The sequence below is a fragment of the Hyperolius riggenbachi genome, chromosome 7, assembly GCF_040937935.1.
Source record: "Hyperolius riggenbachi isolate aHypRig1 chromosome 7, aHypRig1.pri, whole genome shotgun sequence".
In the NCBI taxonomy this organism is placed as follows: domain Eukaryota; kingdom Metazoa; phylum Chordata; class Amphibia; order Anura; family Hyperoliidae; genus Hyperolius; species Hyperolius riggenbachi.
In genome coordinates, this window is record NC_090652.1 from 246,497,554 (window position 1) to 246,516,189 (window position 18,636).

At 46.4% G+C, this 18,636-nt stretch overlaps 1 protein-coding gene across 1 annotated transcript; it reads right to left on the bottom strand.

The window, feature by feature from the left end:
• Positions 1-16,254: 16,254 nt before the first annotated feature.
• On the bottom strand, positions 16,255-17,867 carry HOXD1 (homeobox D1). Its single transcript, XM_068247009.1, has 2 exons — positions 17,291-17,867; positions 16,255-16,917 (listed from the first exon to the last, which is right to left on the bottom strand). The coding sequence occupies exons 1-2, from the start codon at positions 17,865-17,867 to the stop codon at positions 16,577-16,579; spliced, it is 918 nt and encodes a 305-aa protein (XP_068103110.1). The 3' UTR covers positions 16,255-16,576.
• Between the last annotated feature and the right edge of the window lie 769 nt (positions 17,868-18,636).

The following is an 18,636-nucleotide window of genomic DNA, read 5'->3' on the forward strand; positions in this document are numbered from 1 at the left end:
AGCTGCAGGGGGAGTAGAGAGAATGATTGCTGTGCTGCAGCTTGGACATTAGCAGTAAGAGTTGGCGGGATGTGTTTAGTGCTTCACAAGTTGCCTGTCATTAGTAGCCATGTGCACTGGCTGCTGTAATACCAGAGTGCTCTAGACCAGAGTTCCCCAACCCTGTCCTCAAGGCCCACCAAGAGTGCATGTTTTACAGAAAACCACAAACATGCACAGGTGGGGTAATTAGTGTCTCAGCAAAGCTGATTAACTACCTCTATGGATTTCCACAAAACATGCACTGTTGCTGGGCCTTGAGGACAGGGTTGGGGAACACTGCTCTAGACTATTGATTATTTATCCTGTTCAGAGTAATTAATAATGCAGGGCAGTCTGCTGTTGCAGGTGCTGACAGCCGACATCTGTAGTGAGCAGAGAGGCAAGCTCCAGGCAATTTAGATTAGCTTGATTGCAGGTAATCTTATCCCTTTTCCCAGTTCCCCCTCCCACCCTGTTGTCTTCCCTATGACCCTTTCCTCTTTTCAGATTTGAGTGGCTTCTTTTAACAGCAAGTCACTGCCAAACAGCACTGGTGATGTCTACAGTCCCGATGAGAGGTCTTCCTGCCTTTTCTCCTCTCTAACCAGGCGCTCTGTCTTGTGCCTCTACCTCTTTATCCCCCCTCACTCCTCCAATGCATCCCCCTCTTTCGTATGTCCCCCTTTTCTGACTGTCCTCAGAGGAGCTCATAATCTAATCATATCATAGTGTAATGTCCTACCATATTATTATTGTGTATTTATATAGCACTGACATCTTCTGTAGCACTGTATAGAGTACAGAGTTTCATAATGGTTAGCTCCGTCCACATCCTGATGACGCCTTTTCCCCCCAAAAAACGCAAAAATTTGCAGCAAACACGCTCGGCGGGGGGGACGCATTGTCTGTAAATAATCAGCACCAGATGTCAAATTTCCTAGATGCGCCACTGGACGTTGGGAAAACCACTGATGACATTTTTTTAGAACTTTATTTGTAAGCCATAAAGACACTAGCTATTTTTAGTTTACGTTGTTTTTGGCTGGACTTGGGTTTTAAAGGGAACCTAAATTGCTATGTAGAGAGATATAGTGAGTCTGCCATATTTAATTCCTTTTAAACAACACCAGTTGCTTGGCAGTCCTGCTGATCATTTGCCTTTAATACTTTTAGCAAAGACCCTGAACAAACATGCAGCAGATCAGATATTTCTGTTTCTGACAATCTGACACGATTAGCTGTATGCCTGTTTCAGGTTTGTGATTCAGACACTACCCCAGCCTTAGAGATCAACGGGATTACCAGGCAACTGAAACCGAGACCAAGAATTGAACTTCATCCCAATCAGTAGCTGATAGTAGGGCTTCTCATCAGGATTCCGGATATCAGGGTAACCCGGATAGCCAAACGTTTTTACACTATCCGATTCGGATTCGGATCCTGGATTTTTTTTAAATCCGGCTAGCTATCTGCTGATAGTTGGGCGCATAAAGCGGATATCCACGGATATTGCGGATATCGGGATCCGAAATACTGTAACTAAGGAGATGACGTCCTGGAGCCAATCAGAGGGCTCCCAGCAAAAGCCCTAACAACCAATCACAGAGGGTAACCCTGACCAGCACCACCTGACCTCATTAAGCCAATCAGAGGGCTCCCAGCCTAAACCCTGCCACCCAATCACAGAAAGGAACACTGGCCAGCCCCCCTGTATAATAAGGAGGGCTGCCATGATGAGACATATCGTCTTAGCTTGCTGAATGCTCACTGAGAGACATGCTCCCATGCTGGTGGCCTACCAAGGGCTGTATAAACCTAAAGCTGTTTAGTGATTAACCCCTTCACTACTATCACTACACTATTGTTAAATCGTTAATTAGCTTGATTGATGTCATAGTGTGACAGTCAGAGTGTGTGCTCCAGTGCTGCTGGGCCTAGTAGCAAGGGCTGTACACAGTGATAAGCTGTTCAGTGATTAACCCCTTCACTACTTTCACTACACTATTGTTAAATCGTTAAGTAGCTTGAGTTATGTCATTGTATGACAGTCAGAGTGTGCGCTCCAGTGCTGCTGGCCTAGCAGGGATAAACTGAAAGCTGTTCAGTGATGAACCCCTTACTATCACTACACTATTGTTAAATCATTAATTAGCTTGATGTCCTTTGTGTGACAGTCAGAGTGTGTGCTGCAGGCAGCTACTACGGGCCTGAATCACAAAGCGGTGCAAACTTTTTCGCGGACTTTTGCGCGCGCAAAGTGCCGTGATTCGCGCGATCGCTGACTTTTGTGCGCGCAAAAATCCGCGATCGCGCGAATCGCGGCACTTTGCGCGCGCAAAAGTCTGCGAAAAAGTTTGCACTGCTTTGTGAATCAGGCCCTATGTGTCTGTGTGTGTGCTGTGCACAGATCAGGCCAGCTGCTGCCTGCTGGCCAGCTATTAGCCTTAGGTAGAGCTGCTCAAATCCGATCCGGGAGACATCTGGATAGTTGCTATCTGGATATCTCCCAGTAAACCTTTGCGGGGTGGGCGGGGGGGTCAATCTTACCTGTCTGACGTCTTCTTCGTCCGTCCCTCGACGCCTCCCACGATGCGCTCCACGCGCATCACGTGATTACAAACACTTCCTCCTTCAACCCAGAAGGAGGAAGTGTTTGTAATCGCGTGAATGCCGCTTGGACCGCATCGTGGGAGGCGCCGAGGGACGGACCGAAGAGTAGTCTAATGCTTCCACTTATGTGTTGTGATTTAATGCAGCCAGTAACGCAACGCGTGGTTGAGTGCAAAACTGTTCATAGTGCACACCAGTGTACTGCAATGCAAGTACTTGAGAGTGTTTAATATAATGTACAGCACATCAGAACTCATAGTTTCCAATCATATTCTGGAGAGTTTTCCCCACAAAAAGTTACATTAAAAACACCAGATGCGGTCACAGATTTGCTTCAAAACACACTAAAACGAGTACTTCACAAACACATTAGGCTTTGTTTACATTAGCAAATGAGGACGGCCGTGCGTTCGGAACGCAACGAGTACGATTGCACGCCATTGGCGTTTGTATGCATTGAGTGGCTGATCCCATTCACTGAAAGTGAATGAGTCAGCCGCGCGTTTTGGGAAAAAATGCGTGCAGCATGCGTTTCCGGATCGCACAGGTCCGGAACGCATGCAGTGTGAACATCAGACAGTGCAGTCTATGCACTGTCTGATGTCGTGCGTGTCGGCCTCCTGCCCGCGTTCCCGAAACACGGATGGGAATGCGTGCAGTGTGAATGGGGCCTTACATAACATGGCATTGAAAACCGTTACATAAAATACTCAAATGTACACATACTGTACACTTTGTTAGGTGTTTTCCAATGCACAAGAGGAGAACAGGCCAAAAGGCATCCAGAAAATAGATGTGCACTGTTGTGATGAGCTCCACACGTGAAGGGGAACACACATAGTCACAGCTTATACTGTATACGCTGCAGTCTTGCATCATCTGACGGAATCTGCATATTTAAAAGGGAACAACAGGCAATGTCAGTTCCGGATTTACTATAAGGCACTCTAGGCTTGTGCCTACAGGCGCCTGATGATGGAAAAGCGGCTCACTCCCCTTCCCTAGTGCCTCCATCCCTTCTTCCCTTTGCAGAGTCCTGATGAGAGTATAAATGAGAGGTTACACTCCCTGCTCTCTGCATTCCACTGACGAGATCTCCCTTCAGTCAGGGGCACCTCTTGCTGCTTAATACTGAGGTTCCTCTAGTTACCTATTATTTGGGGGCACCTCTAGCTACTTAGGATAGTAGCTCTGTCTACCTAATACTTAAAGGGACTCCGAGCTCTGAAAAAAATGGAAAGTTGTACTCACCAGGGGCTTTTTCCAGCCCAGTGCTGGTCGGGAGGTCCCACGCCGGCGTCCTGGCTCCTCTCCTTCTCCCCGCTCCGGAATGGCTGGCAGGCCGCAGCCCGGGCGACACTCTCCCGAGTGTCGGGCTGCTTCTTCCGCATATGACGCGGATTACGTCACACGCCGGCCGCCTCTCGTCATCACGGCGGCCGGCGTGAAAGTACTGCGCATGTGCGCTTTGTTCGCGCATGCGCAGTACTTTCACGCCGGCCGCCGTGATGACGCGAGGCGGCCGGCGTGTGACGTAATCCGCGTCATATGCGGAAGAAGCAGCCCGACACTCGGGAGAGTGTCGCCCGGGCTGCGGCCTGCCAGCCATTCCGGAGCGGGGAGAAGGAGAGGAGCCAGGACGCCGGCGTGGGACCTCCCGACCAGCACTGGGCTGGAAAAAGCCCCTGGTGAGTACAACTTTCCTTTTTTTTCAGAGCTCGGAGTCCCTTTAAGGGCACCTGTGGCTACCTATGATGGGCATTGAAGTTAGGTAGAAGTGACAGCTGGGACAGCCAGCACACTTACGGTGCAATTCAGCAAGGGTTTTTAGGTTCATGGAGGGCGAAATCTAAGGTGCGAGGACATCTGTGCCTATACGCTCCTGTGAGGTAAATCCAGGCCTGGGCAATGCTTTTTTTTATCGTGAAAACATGGGTTCGGTCTGCCCAATATTTTTACCCATCTTTTCTCTAGAGAAAAAAAAATGGCTGCTGTTCTCTTTTAAATGTGAGGCAAGACTGCAGCCAAGATAGGTTCTAGACCAAGGGTCCCCAAACTTTTTCGGTCAAGGGCCGGGTGAACATACTTCAGACTGCTGGGGGGCCGGAGTATACATAAAATGATGTAGAAAAACATTACATTGTACCTAGGTATTGTAGACAGCTCCTATTAATATGCGCAGCCCTAATGTATCCCATTTAACCAGATCATTTTAACCACTTCCCGACCGCCTAACGCACAGCGGCGGCCGGGAAGTGGAGCCCTGAAGGACCGGCTCACCCACAGAGGCGGCGGTCCTTCTAAGGGCATGGGCGGAGCGATCGCGTCATCCGTGACGCGATCCTCCGCCGGCGCCTGTCACCGCTCGCCCGCCGCAACATCCCGCCGGCTATACGGAAGCGCCGGCGGGATGTTAACCCCGCGATCGCCGCATACAAAGTGTATAATACACTTTGTAATGTTTACAAAGTGTATTATACAGGCTGCCTCCTGCCCTGGTGGTCCCAGTGTCCGAGGGACCACCAGGGCAGGCTGCAGCCACCCTAGTTTGCACCAAGCACACTGATTTCTCCCCCCCCTGCCCCAGATCGCCCACAGCACCCATCAGACCCCCCCCCCTGCCCACCCCCCAGACCCCTGTTTGCACCCAATCACCCCCCTAATCACCCATCAATCACTCCCTGTCACTATCTGTCAACGCTATTTTTTTTTATCCCCCCCCCCTGCTCCCTGCCCCCTCCTGATCACCCCCCACCCCTCAGATTCTCCCCAGACCCCCCCCCAGACCACCCCCCCCCCTGTTTACTGTATGCATCTATCCCCCTGATCACCTGTCAATCACCTGTCAATCACCCGTCAATCACCCGTCAATCACCCCCTGTCACTGCCACCCATCAATCAGCCCCCTAACCTGCCCCTTGCGGGCAATCTGATCACCCCCCCCACACCAATAGATCGCCCACAGATCCGACATCAGATCACCTCCCAAATCCGTTGTTTACATCTATTCTCTCCTCTAAACACCCACTAATTACCCATCAATCACCCATCAATCACCCCCTATCACCAACTGTCACTTTAACCTATCAGATCAGACCCTAATCTGCCCCTTGCGGGCACCCAATCACCCGCCCACACGCTCAGATTGCCCTCAGACCCCCCCCCCCTTATCAATTCGCCAGTGCATTAATTACATCTGTCCTTCCCTGTAATAACCCACTGATCACCTGTCAATCACCTGCCAATCACCTATCACCCATCAATCACCCCCTGTCACTGCCACCCAACAATCAGCCCCTAACCTGCCCCTTGCGGGCAATCTGATCACCCACCCACACCAATAGATCGCCCGCAGATCCGACATCAGATCACCACCCAAGCGCAGCGTTTACATCTATTCTCTCCTCTAAACACCCACTAATTACCCATCAATCACCCCCTATCACCACCTGTCACTGTTACCCATCAGATCAGACCCTAATCTGCCCCTTGCGGGCACCCAATCACCCGCCTACATGCTCAGATTGCCCTCAGACCCCCCCCTTATCAATTCGCCAGTGCAATATTTACATCTGTCCTTCCCTGTAATAACCCACTGATCACCTGTCAATCACCTGCCAATCACCTATCACCCATCAATCACCCCCTGTCACTGCCACCCATCAATCACCCCCTGTCACTGCCACCCATCAATCACCCGCTGTCACTGCCACCCATCAATCAGCCCCTAACCTGCCCCTTGCGGGCAAACTGATCACCCACCCACACCAATAGATCGCCCGCAGATCCGACATCAGATCACCACCCAAGCGCAGTGTTTCCATCTATTCTCTACCCTAAACACCCACTAATTACCCATCAATCACCCCCTGTCACTGCTACCTATCAGATTAGACCCCTATCTGCCCCTAGGGCACTCAATCACCCGCCCACACCCTCAGAATGCCCTCAGACCCCAGCCCTGATCACCTCGCCAGTGCATTGCTTGCATCTATTCCCCCCTCTAATCACACCTTGAGACACCCATCAATCACCTCCTGTCACCCCCTAGCACACCTACCCATCAGATCAGGCCCCAATTTGCCCCGTGTGGGCTCCTGATCACTCGGCCAAACCCTCAGATCCCCCTCAGACCCCCTTCCGATCACCTCCCCAGTGCATTGATTGCATCTATTTTCCCCTCTAACCACCCCCTGAGACACCCATCAATCACCTCCTGTCACCCCCCTAGCACTCCTATCCATCAGATCAGGCCCAATACAACCTGTCATCTAAAAGGCCACCCTGCTTATGACCGGTTCCACAAAATTCGCCCCCTCATAGACCACCTTTCATCAAAATTTGCAGATGCTTATACCCCTGAACAGTCATTTTGAGACATTTGGTTTCCAGACTACTCACGGTTTTGGGCCTGTAAAATGCCAGGGCGGTATAGGAACCCCACAAGTGACCCCATTTTAGAAAAAAAGACACCCCAAGGTATTTTGTTAGGTGTATGACGAGTTCATAGAAGATTTTATTTTTTGTCAAAAGTTAGCGGAAATTAATTTTTATTGGTTTTTTTTCACAAAGTGTCATTTTTCACTAACTTGTGACAAAAAATAAAATCTTCTATGAACTCGCCATACACCTAACGGAATACCTTGGGGTGTCTTCTTTCTAAAATGGGGTCACTTGTGGGGTTCCTATACTGCCCTGGCATTTTAGGGGCCCTAAACCGCGAGGAGTAGTCTAGAAAACAAATGCTTCAAAATGATCTGTGAATAGGACGTTGGGCCCCTTAGCGCACCTAGGCTACAAAAAAGTGTCACACATGTGGTACCGCCGTACTCAGGAAAAGTAGTATAATGTGTTTTGGGGTGTATTTTTACACATACCCATGCTGGGTGGGAGAAATTTCTATGTAAATGGACAATTGTGTGTAAAAAAATCAAACAATTGTCATTTACAGAGATATTTCTCCCACTTAGCATGGGTATGTGTAAAAATACACCCCAAAACGCATTATACTACTTCTCCTGAGTACGGCGGTACCACATGTGTGGCACTTTTTTACACCCTAAGTACGCTAAGGGGCCCAAAGTCCAATGAGTACCTTTAGGATTTCACAGGTCATTTTGCGACATTTGGTTTCAAGACTACTCCTCACGGTTTAGGGCCCCTAAAATGCCAGGGCAGTATAGGAACCCCACAAATGACCCCATTCTAGAAAGAAGACACCCAAAGGTATTCCGTACGGAGTATGGTGAGTTCATAGAAGATTTTATTTTTTGTCACAAGTTAGCGGAAAATGACACTTTGTGAAAAAAAACTATTAAAATCAATTTCCGCTAACTTGTGACAAAAAAATAAAAACTTCTATGAACTCACCATACTCCTAACGGAATACCTTGGGGTGTCTTCTTTCTAAAATGGGGTCATTAGTGGGGTTCCTATACTGCCCTGGCATTTTAGGGGCCCTAAACCGCGAGGAGTAGTCTTGAAACAAAAATGACCTGTGAAATCCTAAAGGTACTCATTGGACTTTGGGCCCTTTAGTGCAGTTAGGGTGCAAAAAAGTGCCACACATGTGGTATCGCCGTACTCGGGAGAAGTAGTATAATGTGTTTTGGGGTGTATTTTTACACATACCCATGCTGGGTGGGAGAAATACCTCTGTAAATGACAATCTTTTGATTTTTTTACACACAATTGTCCATTTACAGAGGTATTTCTCCCACCCAGCATGGGTATGTGTAAAAATACACCCCAAAACACATTTTACTACTTCTCCCGAGTATGGCGATACCACATGTGTGGCACTTTTTTGCACCCTAACTGCGCTAAAGGGCCCAAAGTCCAATGAGTACCTTTAGGATTTCACAGGTCATTTTGAGAAATTTCGTTTCAAGACTACTCCTCACGGTTTAGGGCCCCTAAAATGCCAGGGCAGTATAGGAACCCCACAAATGACCCCATTTTAGAAAGAAGACACCCCAAGGTATTGCGTTAGTAGTATGGCGAGTTCATAGAAGATTTTATTTTTTGTCACAAGTTAGCGGAAATTGATTTTAATTGTGTTTTTTCACAAAGTGTCATTTTCCGCTAACTTTTGACAAAAAATAAAATCTTCTATGAACTCACCATACTCCTAACGGAATACCTTGGGGTGTCTTCTTTCTAAAATGGGGTCATTTGTGGAGTTCCTATACTGCCCTGGCATTTTAGGGGCCCTAAACCGTGAGGAGTAGTCTTGAAACGAAATTTCTCAAAATGACCTGTGAAATCCTAAAGGTACTCATTGGACTTTGGGCCCTTTAGCGCAGTTAGGGTGCAAAAAAGTGCCACACATGTGGTATCGCCGTACTCAGGAGAAGTAGTATAATGTGTTTTGTGGTGTATTTTTACACATACCCATGCTGAGTGGGAGAAAGATCTCTGTAAATGGACAATTGTGTGTTATAAAAATTAACAAATTGTCATTTACATAGATATTTCTCCCACCCAGCATGGGTATGTGTAAAAATACACCCCAAAACACATTATACTACTTCTCCTGAGTACGGCAATACCACATGTGTGGCACTTTTTTGCAGCCTAACTGCGCTAAGGGGTCCAAAGTCCAATGAGCACCTTTAGGCTTTACAGGGGTGCTTACAATTTAGCACCCCCCAAAATGTCAGGACAGTAAACACACCCCACAAATGACCCCATTTTGGAAAGTAGACCCTTCAAGGTATTCAGAGAGGGGCATGGTGAGTCCGTGGCAGATTTCATTTTTTTTGTCGCAAGTTAGAAGAAATGGAAACTTTTTTTTTTTTTTTTTTCTCACAAAGTGTCATTTTCCGCTTACTTGTGACAAAAAATAATATCTTCTATGAACTCACTATGCCTCTCAGTGAATACTTTGGGATGTCTTCTTTCCAAAATGGGGTCATTTGGGGGGTATTTATACTATCCTGGAATTCTAGCCCCTCATGAAACATGACAGGGGGTCAGAAAAGTCAGAGATGCTTGAAAATGGGAAAATTCACTTTTTGCACCATAGTTTGTAAACGCTATAACTTTTACCCAAACCAATAAATATACACTGAATGGGGTTTTTTTTTAATCAAAAACATGTTTGTCCACATTTTTCGCGCTGCATGTATACAGAAATTTTACTTTATTTGAAAAATGTCAGCACAGAAAGTTAAAAAAATCATTTTTTTGCCAAAATTCATGTCTTTTTTGATGAATATAATAAAAAGTAAAAATCGCAGGAGCAATCAAATAGCACCAAAAGAAAGCTTTATTAGTGACAAGAAAAGGAGCCAAAATTCATTTAGGTGGTAGGTTGTATGAGCGAGCAATAAACCGTGAAAGCTGCAGTGGTCTGAATGGAAAAAAAGTGGCCGGTCCTTAAGGGGTAGAAAGCCCTAGGTCCTCAAGTGGTTAACATGTGCAGATAGTATGCCCCCCAACTCAGCAAGTGCAGTTATTATGTCACCAACACAGCAAGTGCGGATATTGTAACTCTAACATACAGTAGCAAGTCATATGTGAGCCATAATGTCACCAAATGGCCTGCAAAAGCCTGCAGCACAATTCGAAGAAGTCTTTGCGGGCCAGACAGAGAAGCATACCCAGGTGACAACCTGCCATCCAATTGGACAACAGTGAATGATTGGAAGTCAGTGAATGACGTCTTTCTGGCTTCCATGTGAAAGGGTGGTGTCAGCACTGCTATTCTCTATGTGGGCTGCCAATTTTTAAAGATGCAGCATTCCGCATCCATAAGTAATACATTTGGTGTGTGTGTGGGCTAGTGAAAAAGCCTCAGGGGGCCGCATTCGGCCCGTGGGCCTTAGGGCACGTTTCCACTACACGCAGTGCAATGCAGCTACATAGCCGCATTGCACTGCAGCCGCATTCCACCCGCATCCGCCCCCATCTCCTCCATTCGAGGGATGTGGAAGTGATTTGAATAAGAGCGGAAGTGATGCGTAGCCGCATCGCATCCCTTCGGCTTCCATTCGCAAATGGAAGTGGACCCTTAGTTTGAGGACCACTGTTCTAGACTGAACTTGATCAATTTTCAAGAGTCCCTGTTGGATTCTTTCATAAATGCTGTGTGTTTTATGAATCAATTTCTGCAGAATGAAGTGTGGCCACGTTTGTTCACGGACAGGAATGCTAACATGAAGCAGAGCACGTTCACCCACAAGGCAACCTAGGCAGGTGCCTGGGGCCCATTGGGTGTCCCAACGCCCACTTTCTCTGACCCTTTTTCCATCTTAGATTACCAAAAGGACTATCAGGATCCATAGCTACCACCTTTCCTAGAGCCCAATTTTATCTTAATTCATCTCAGCCGTGAAATAGAGGGTGGTCCCGGCAACCAACAGTGAGCTCATCAAGAGTCGGAAAAGACCTCTGGGCTTTAAGAAGCCGAGGTGAAATGGATATGGAGGCTAACTTTATTTTTTTCCTTTTAAACAATGCACATTGCCTTGCTGTCCTGCTGATCCTCTGCTTCTAATACTTTAAGCCATAGACCCTAGATAGCATGCAGATCAGATGTCTATGACAAATCTGACAAGATCTTGTTTAATGTGTACCTGAGACGACTAAATGCAAAAGATTTATACATACCTGGGGCTTCCTCCAGACCGATCGCTCCCACGCCGCCGTCCTCTGCCTTCCCATTCTCCTGGCAGAAATCGTTATCCTGGTCAGTCGGAGTGCACTGTGCATAAGTGGCCTGGGGGAGCTCTGCGCGTAAGAAAAATGCTCCCAGCCGCGGGAGTAGGGGGGGAGCGCAGCCACACTGTGCATAAACCGACTGACCCCGACTGGCCAAACTTATGGGGCCTCTAGCAGGAGAACAGGAAGGCGGAGGAAGATGGCAGGGATCGATCGGTTTGGACGGGGCTGGAGTAAGCCCCAGGTATGTATAAATCTTTTGTATTTAGTTGTCTCAGGGTTACTTAAGGTGTGTAATTTAGACCCTTCTAACTAGAAAGATCAACAGGCCTGCCAGGCAACTGGGATTGTTTAAAGAGACACTGAAGTCCCGTAAAAATCATGTTTTTATTTAAAAATGTGTTTATCATCAAAGCCCTACCTAAACCGCCGCATCCCCGCCGCTGAAATCTATCTAAATCCCCCCTAACCACCCCCTCCCTCTCCCCCGCAAAATACACAACTTTCTTGGTCGTGGATTTTGCTGCTGTTGGAGGCAGAGCTATGAGCCGCAGCTCTGCCTCCATTCACGTCTATCAGCTGCGGATCTCCGCCTCTCCCCCACCCCTCTCAGTGAAGGAAGACTGAGAAGCGGCGATCCGGGCTGAGAGGCAGAGCTACGGCTCATAGCTCTGCCTCTGACGGAAGCGCTGCCCAGATTGCCCCCTGGGAAGTTAGGGGGGATTTAGTGAGATTACAGCGGCAGGGATGCAGCGGTTTAGGTAGGGCAATAATGTTAAACACATTTTTTAAATAAAAACATGATTTTTACAAGACTTCAGAGTCTCATTAAGGCCCGTTTCCAGGCAAATCACGCAAGGAAACTCTGCCACAGGGTACAATGGCGCCGCTGGCCAAATCGTTTGCACCAGCGATTCGGCTGACATTTCCATCCGAAATGATGCGGGAGGCTGCGCATCCCATAGCCGTGCATGGCACAGCTGATAGGATTCGTCTGTGTATCCGCAAACCAGGAAGTGATGTCAAGCGTGCGTCTCAAGTGGAAACCGGCCCTTAAAGGGAGTCTGAAGCGAGAATAGATCTCGCTTCAGACCTCATAGCTAGCAGGGGCATGTGTGCTTCTGCTAAAACGCCGCTATCGCGCGGCTTAACGGGGGTCCCTGTCCCCCCAAATCCCCTCCGTAATGCGGGGGAGCGCTTCCGCATTGGGGCAGGGCTAACCGCCGCAGCCCTGCCCCACGCGCGTCTGTTAGACGCGTATCTCCTCCTCTCCCCCGCCCCTCTCAGTCTTCCTTCACTGAGAGGGGCGGGGGAGAGGCGGCAATGCGCGTCTGATAGACGCGCTGGGAGGCAGGGCTGCAGCCGTTAGCCCTGCCTCCAGGAAGGAAAATTCTGCGACCAAAATGACGACCAAGGTTTGCGGAGGGTGGGTTGGGGGTGAAGGGACCCCCGTTAAGCCGCAGGATAGCGGCGTTTTAGCAGTATATGAGAGCTGAAGCGAGATTTAGTCTCGCTTCAGTGTCTCTTTAAAGAAAATAAATATGGCAGCTCAGGTTCCTTTTAAATGCATTGCAGTTCCAGTTCAGAATGTATCACTATATGATTTGGTAGTAGCAGTACTGTGTTAGCCATCAGTAAAAGCAAGAAGTTTTAAATCAGGAGATGATACCATTTATTGGCTAACTGAAAAGAATAAGAATTACCAAATTGCAAAACTTCTTGCTTTTATGGATATGGAAACATCAAATGGGGTAAGCAAATCATTTTGGAAAGTATTCTCTCGGTAGTAGATATATAAATATATAGATAGATGGGATAGATAGATAGATAGATAGATAGATAGATAGATAGATAGATAGATAGATAGATAGATAGATAGATAGATAGATAGATAGATAGATAGATAGATAGATAGATAGATAGATAGATAGATAGATAGATGCTAGTGCTAGTGCTGTATTGCAAAACACTGAGCTTGTTCCCGGAATGCTCTTTGGAGAGGGGCTGGCCAGTTGCAGACTGTGTGATGTCACCGTCCCTGCTGTCCCCTCGTCTGCAGTGAACTCTCGGCGACCCTGGCGCCCTGCATAGACGGGGTGGGCAGGATGCCATCCTGTTGTCACACAGTGTCACAGATAGGGTGCTCTCGGTTTTCTACAGAAATAAACATTTAAATAGGAAGCGTGTACGCTGAGACTTCCTTCGCCAAATACACCTTTGTCTTTTGACACATTTGATGTTCTGAAAGGAGATCTGATATGAGGTCTCCAAGTGCTCGGCCTCTCCTGTTCGCTTCTCAGGTCAGTGTCCCCAAGACGTGTATACAAATGCTGAATGCTGAACTGAGGTTTGTTTCCTAAATGTGCCCTTTTTCCCCCGATGCTTATCAAAGAAAGGGACATTGCAATATCAAAGACCACCAAGGGGAAGCAGGGGTCACGACATAGGTGACATTCTTTGAAGTGTTCTTCCAATAATAGAGTCTGTTGTTTTAAGCAACAAGCTATTTACATCAGATTGCTAAGAGCAGATGGCCAAAATAAAGAAAACTGTACTGTCTGGGAACATATCTGTGGAAAATAGATAAAGAGATAGATAGAGAGAGATAGATGGACACTGTCACATGTTAACCATAGTACCACCCTACAGCATAGAATATACAGTAAGGATCCTATATAGAGTATACAACAGGATCATCCTATACTAAGATACATATAGTAAAATAAAATATTTACTAAACAATTAACAGTATATCTTAATATGTCAAACACAGGGGTGATTGCTGGAAGACAAGAGCACTGAAATATCAGTATTTTCAGTTCTAGTATTGAAATGATAATTATGGTAATTAAAAACTACCCACACATAAAGGATGGCTAAATAAGGGTTGAAAATTACAACTTGAAATAGTGGCAGAAACTTGACTTGGAAAGGGGGACCCCTTTCACCTATAGAGCTTACAGTTTAGAGTCACCCCATCCCATAGTGCTTACAGTCTGGAACCCACTTGAGCGATTTTCTGAGCATTTAGGGAGCGATTCGAACCGCTAGCGATTTCCCTAAACGCTCAGCTAATGTTAATGGATGGGCCAAATTCCACTGGAGCGATTACCAAATCGCAAAACGCAGGACATGCAGCATTGTTAGCGTTTAGCGTTAGCAGTTCTGCAATGTAAAGTATATAAACACTGGCATAATCGCTCATCAAAACCTGCACAGTGCGATTTTACTAGCGTTTAGAAATAACTGCACACTGTAAAAAAAATTAAAATTCATAGAAAGGACCAATCAGAAATAAAAACGCTAATCGCTACACAATCGCTGGCAAAAAACTGACACTTTTTAAAAACGCTACCAAAATCACTCATGAAATCGCTTACAAAACGCATATACAAAACGCTAGCGATTGCGATGTGTAGTGGGTTCCAGACCTAACTTTGCTTGGCCAATTGCTGACCAATTTTACCATCTCCAGGTAGTGTGAGGGCTTTCCTACACAATCTGTACACAGTGCTCAACATCTGTTAAACTTCATTGAGGTGGTAAAATTGGTTGGTGATAGGCCAATTATAATTGAAGGTGTGTACCAGGCTTAAATTGGTGCAGATTTAATATTGAGTTTAAAGCCAGGTACACACTTTCAATCATGATCGGCCAATCCATGACCAATTTTATCACCTCCATGTAGTATGAGGGTCAATATATATATTGAATACTATGAGCAGATTGTGTAGGCAAACCCTTATGGTACATGGAGGTCGTAAAATTGGTCAGTGATTGGCCAATCATAATTGAAAGAGTGTGCTAGGCTTAAATATCACATCTCTCAGCAAAATATTCTAAAGGTGCATCCAATCTTGACTGGCCAATCACTGACCAATTTAACCCCCTCCATTTAGTATGAGACCTTGTTGCCTGCACAATCTGTTCATAGCATTTAAAATCTGTAAGCCCTCTTACTAAATGGAGATGGTAAAATTGGTTAGTGATTCGCTAATCAAAATTAAAGGTAAGCACCAGGCTTAAAGGACAAATGAAGTGACATGTGACATGATGAAATACAATTGTTTTTCTCATTAGTTTATTTTCACCTTGGATGTTCTTTAAGATGTAGCTAATCAAGTGCACTGAAGTCTCTGAATCCGAACCTGATACTATGAAATGTCACTGAATTTGCACTTTAATAAAAAAATAATAAAAAAATATGCTCAGATAACATACAAAATGTTGTGCTGCTGCCCTGCAATGAACTTTCCCCAAGTAACTTTTGTGTAGTGTTTGTGTTTCAGCCCCGCCTACTTCCAGTGTTCTGAAACATTGCTTGGCTCCTCACATTCCACCTATAAATCCATATTACACATGTAATATTGCAGCGCTGTGATCGCCCCTGAGTGTCATCTCCAGTGACCCTGTGAACTTGCTGAATAGAATCAGACACGTGTGATTCTGATCTGATGGGCCTTTTGTGATGCTCACTTTGAAAGTGAGAATTTGTAATTCTCTCAGTCAGGGAGCCTTTTTGATGTAGAAGTCACCTTTAATATGCAAAGGATCGGATCTATAGAACAACCAGTTGACTTCAGGATTACAAAGTAGACAAGCTTGATGTTCCCATGACCGATTTTATGTGACCTCTTGTAGAAAACCAACCATAAGGGTTTATTGGGGTGTCTAGCCCCACCCCCAGAAAAAAAGTGCACTATATATACATTACGTACTGACCCAATACTTATGGATGAGACATAAAACTAGAATGTATCATTTTATTATAAAACAATTAAAATAGGCGAGTTTGATCAATTCCAACTCATTTTGCATTTAAAAAATATCTATACACCGATAGAAACCAACCAAATAATACCTGATGAATGAAAAAACATTCGTATGGCTCATCCTACCTCAGGCACAGTGTAAAGCAAATCGAAAGGCAATAGTGCAAATAATCATAAAACAGGTCGCATCCAGACCCTATCTTTGGCCGACCACAGATGCCACTGATTGAATGTGCCATCGGGTTCGTGGCTTGCATAGTGAGGTCCATGCATGGCAGGACCCCGTGTGTAAACTCAACAGGCCAACACAAAAGAAACCTTGTCAGAAGCTCCTTAGCAGAACTGTGTTGCATGCCAGTTTCCCTGAATACAGAATATGAGGAGTCTATTGGACTATAAACTCTATTATATACACAGTCCTCATTCACGTCACTCCAGAAATAGCGCTGCTGCATAGTGCAAAGGCATCAGGTACCCTCAGCCTGAAATCAGGTCTACTCCAGTTGTCTTTAGGGCGATGGGACCTCTCTGGGTGGGGACATAGGTTCATTTTTTGGAGCCCCTTTCTGATGGAAGTCCACAGAGCCATGGGGGACAGTCTCAGAGTTTGGGGGGCTGGGAAGGGTCCCCTCTCTCTCCCGTTTCTTCTGCTTCATCCTCCTGTTTTGGAACCATATTTTGACCTGAGTGTCGTTCAGCTGAAGGGAGTTAGCAATTTCTATGCGCCTGGCTCTGGTCAAGTATTTGTTAAAATGAAATTCCTTCTCCAGTTCTGTAAGTTGTTTGGTGGTGAAATTCGTCCTCATGGTAGTGCTGGGAGGGTGGGCTACTCCATATTCAGAGGGTGAAGCTGTAGAAGGAATAGAAAGCGTTAAAAATCGGCACAATGCCATCCAAAGACACTAACATAATAAATACCAAATAATTACATGCATTTTCGATGTTTTATAAACACGGTTCTCCGTTTCTGTTTCATTACCACACACATATTTCCGATGATTTCTTGTAATTGCTAAAAAAAACTAACAAAACTACAAAAGCATAGAATACAACTTTCTTTGACCTAGTAACACTACACAGAAAGGATACCCAACATGCAAGGGAGTTATCGCCACAAATTTCGTATATTTGAGGACATATGAAAATCTGCTGAACTCTACTCCAGATATAGATTTATTCGTTAACATTCGTAAAGATATAGATAGAGAATTGACAGTACTTACTTTTCTTTGGAGCATTCCGTTTAACTTTCATCCAATCGAAAGTGTTTCCTGTGCTCTGATTGTCGGAGGCTGGGGAGTTGGGTTTGGGGTAGGAACCAGAGGAAGGAGAAAAGTTCTGAAAGTTGCCCGGGTAGAGGTCCATCTGTTCCTTACGTGGGGCCACCTGATGGTCCTCCCCAGCAGCCTTGTAGGTGATGTGTCCATTCAGCAAGTAAGGTCCGTTTCCTGAGAAGACAGAGCTGCTGTATTGGAGGTGCCCCCCGGTGTCTTCCATGGGGTGAGTTGTTCCATAGGGAAAGTCATAGTCAGGGCCGAGCTGGAGGTAGTTATAGTCTGCAGGTGCGCTTGGTTCATAGGAACCCTCCAGGCTACAAGGGACATAGAGTGCCTGGGACTGGTGAGAAGTCTGGTGGCCCGATGTAGGGTGGACACCGATCGGTAAGTTGCCCACATAGTGAGTGTCCACTTCGTTTCCAGGATAGGATTGCAAGGAAATATTTCTCTGCTCGCTGCGGCAGAATTTGGGTGAGAAGGCCACCATCTCGCCGCAAGGAGTGTACTCCAGGTAAGAATTCATCTCCCGATGGGGTCCCAACTGGAGCAGCTCTAGATCTTCAGGTGGAGACCTCGCTGCTGGTTCCGAGCTTCACCTGATCTTGTCTTCTGCACTTCTTTCATTACTGAGGCAGTAAATATCCCAGGGTCACGTGCTAGCCGGAGTCCAATCACAAGCGAAGCCTGAGAGGGGGTCCAGGTGGAGCTCACAGCTGGTGGTTCCCTGGACTGACTTTACAAACTTTCCAAAGGAAAAGCGTTCAGATCCTGGACGTCCCAACCAGACCGCCCAACTCCCCCTCGGTCTTTCAGAAAGATATTTCCCTCTCATCTTCACAACCAGTGTCCTCTCTCTGACCATTTGTTTGCCCAACCTTCCAGCCCATCCCTGAGCACATGTGTCTTCCTACAGGATCTACATTATCAGTGTCCTTTCTTCTGTGATTGATGGTTGTTGTCTCAGAAGCAGATCTCTTCTGATCAGTCAGAAGATCTTCTCTTCATAAGATCACCTTTCCACATCATATTCTCCCTTCATGCAGAGGTCCCCTCTCGTGGTCCAGATCCTCAACCCCGTCCCAATTAGTTCATTAGTTCATCAGCTCCCCTGCACTTTACAAGGCTACATATTCTTTCGTCAGAACCTTACTTTCTTTCCCAATAGTCACCCTCACCATTTCTAGATTCTGCCTGTCCTCGTCTAGCCCAAAGGTCACTGTTCTGATAATTATATCACCATATCCCGCAGTCTATGTTCAGACCCCCCTCCTTCCATGTTATTAGATGCCTAG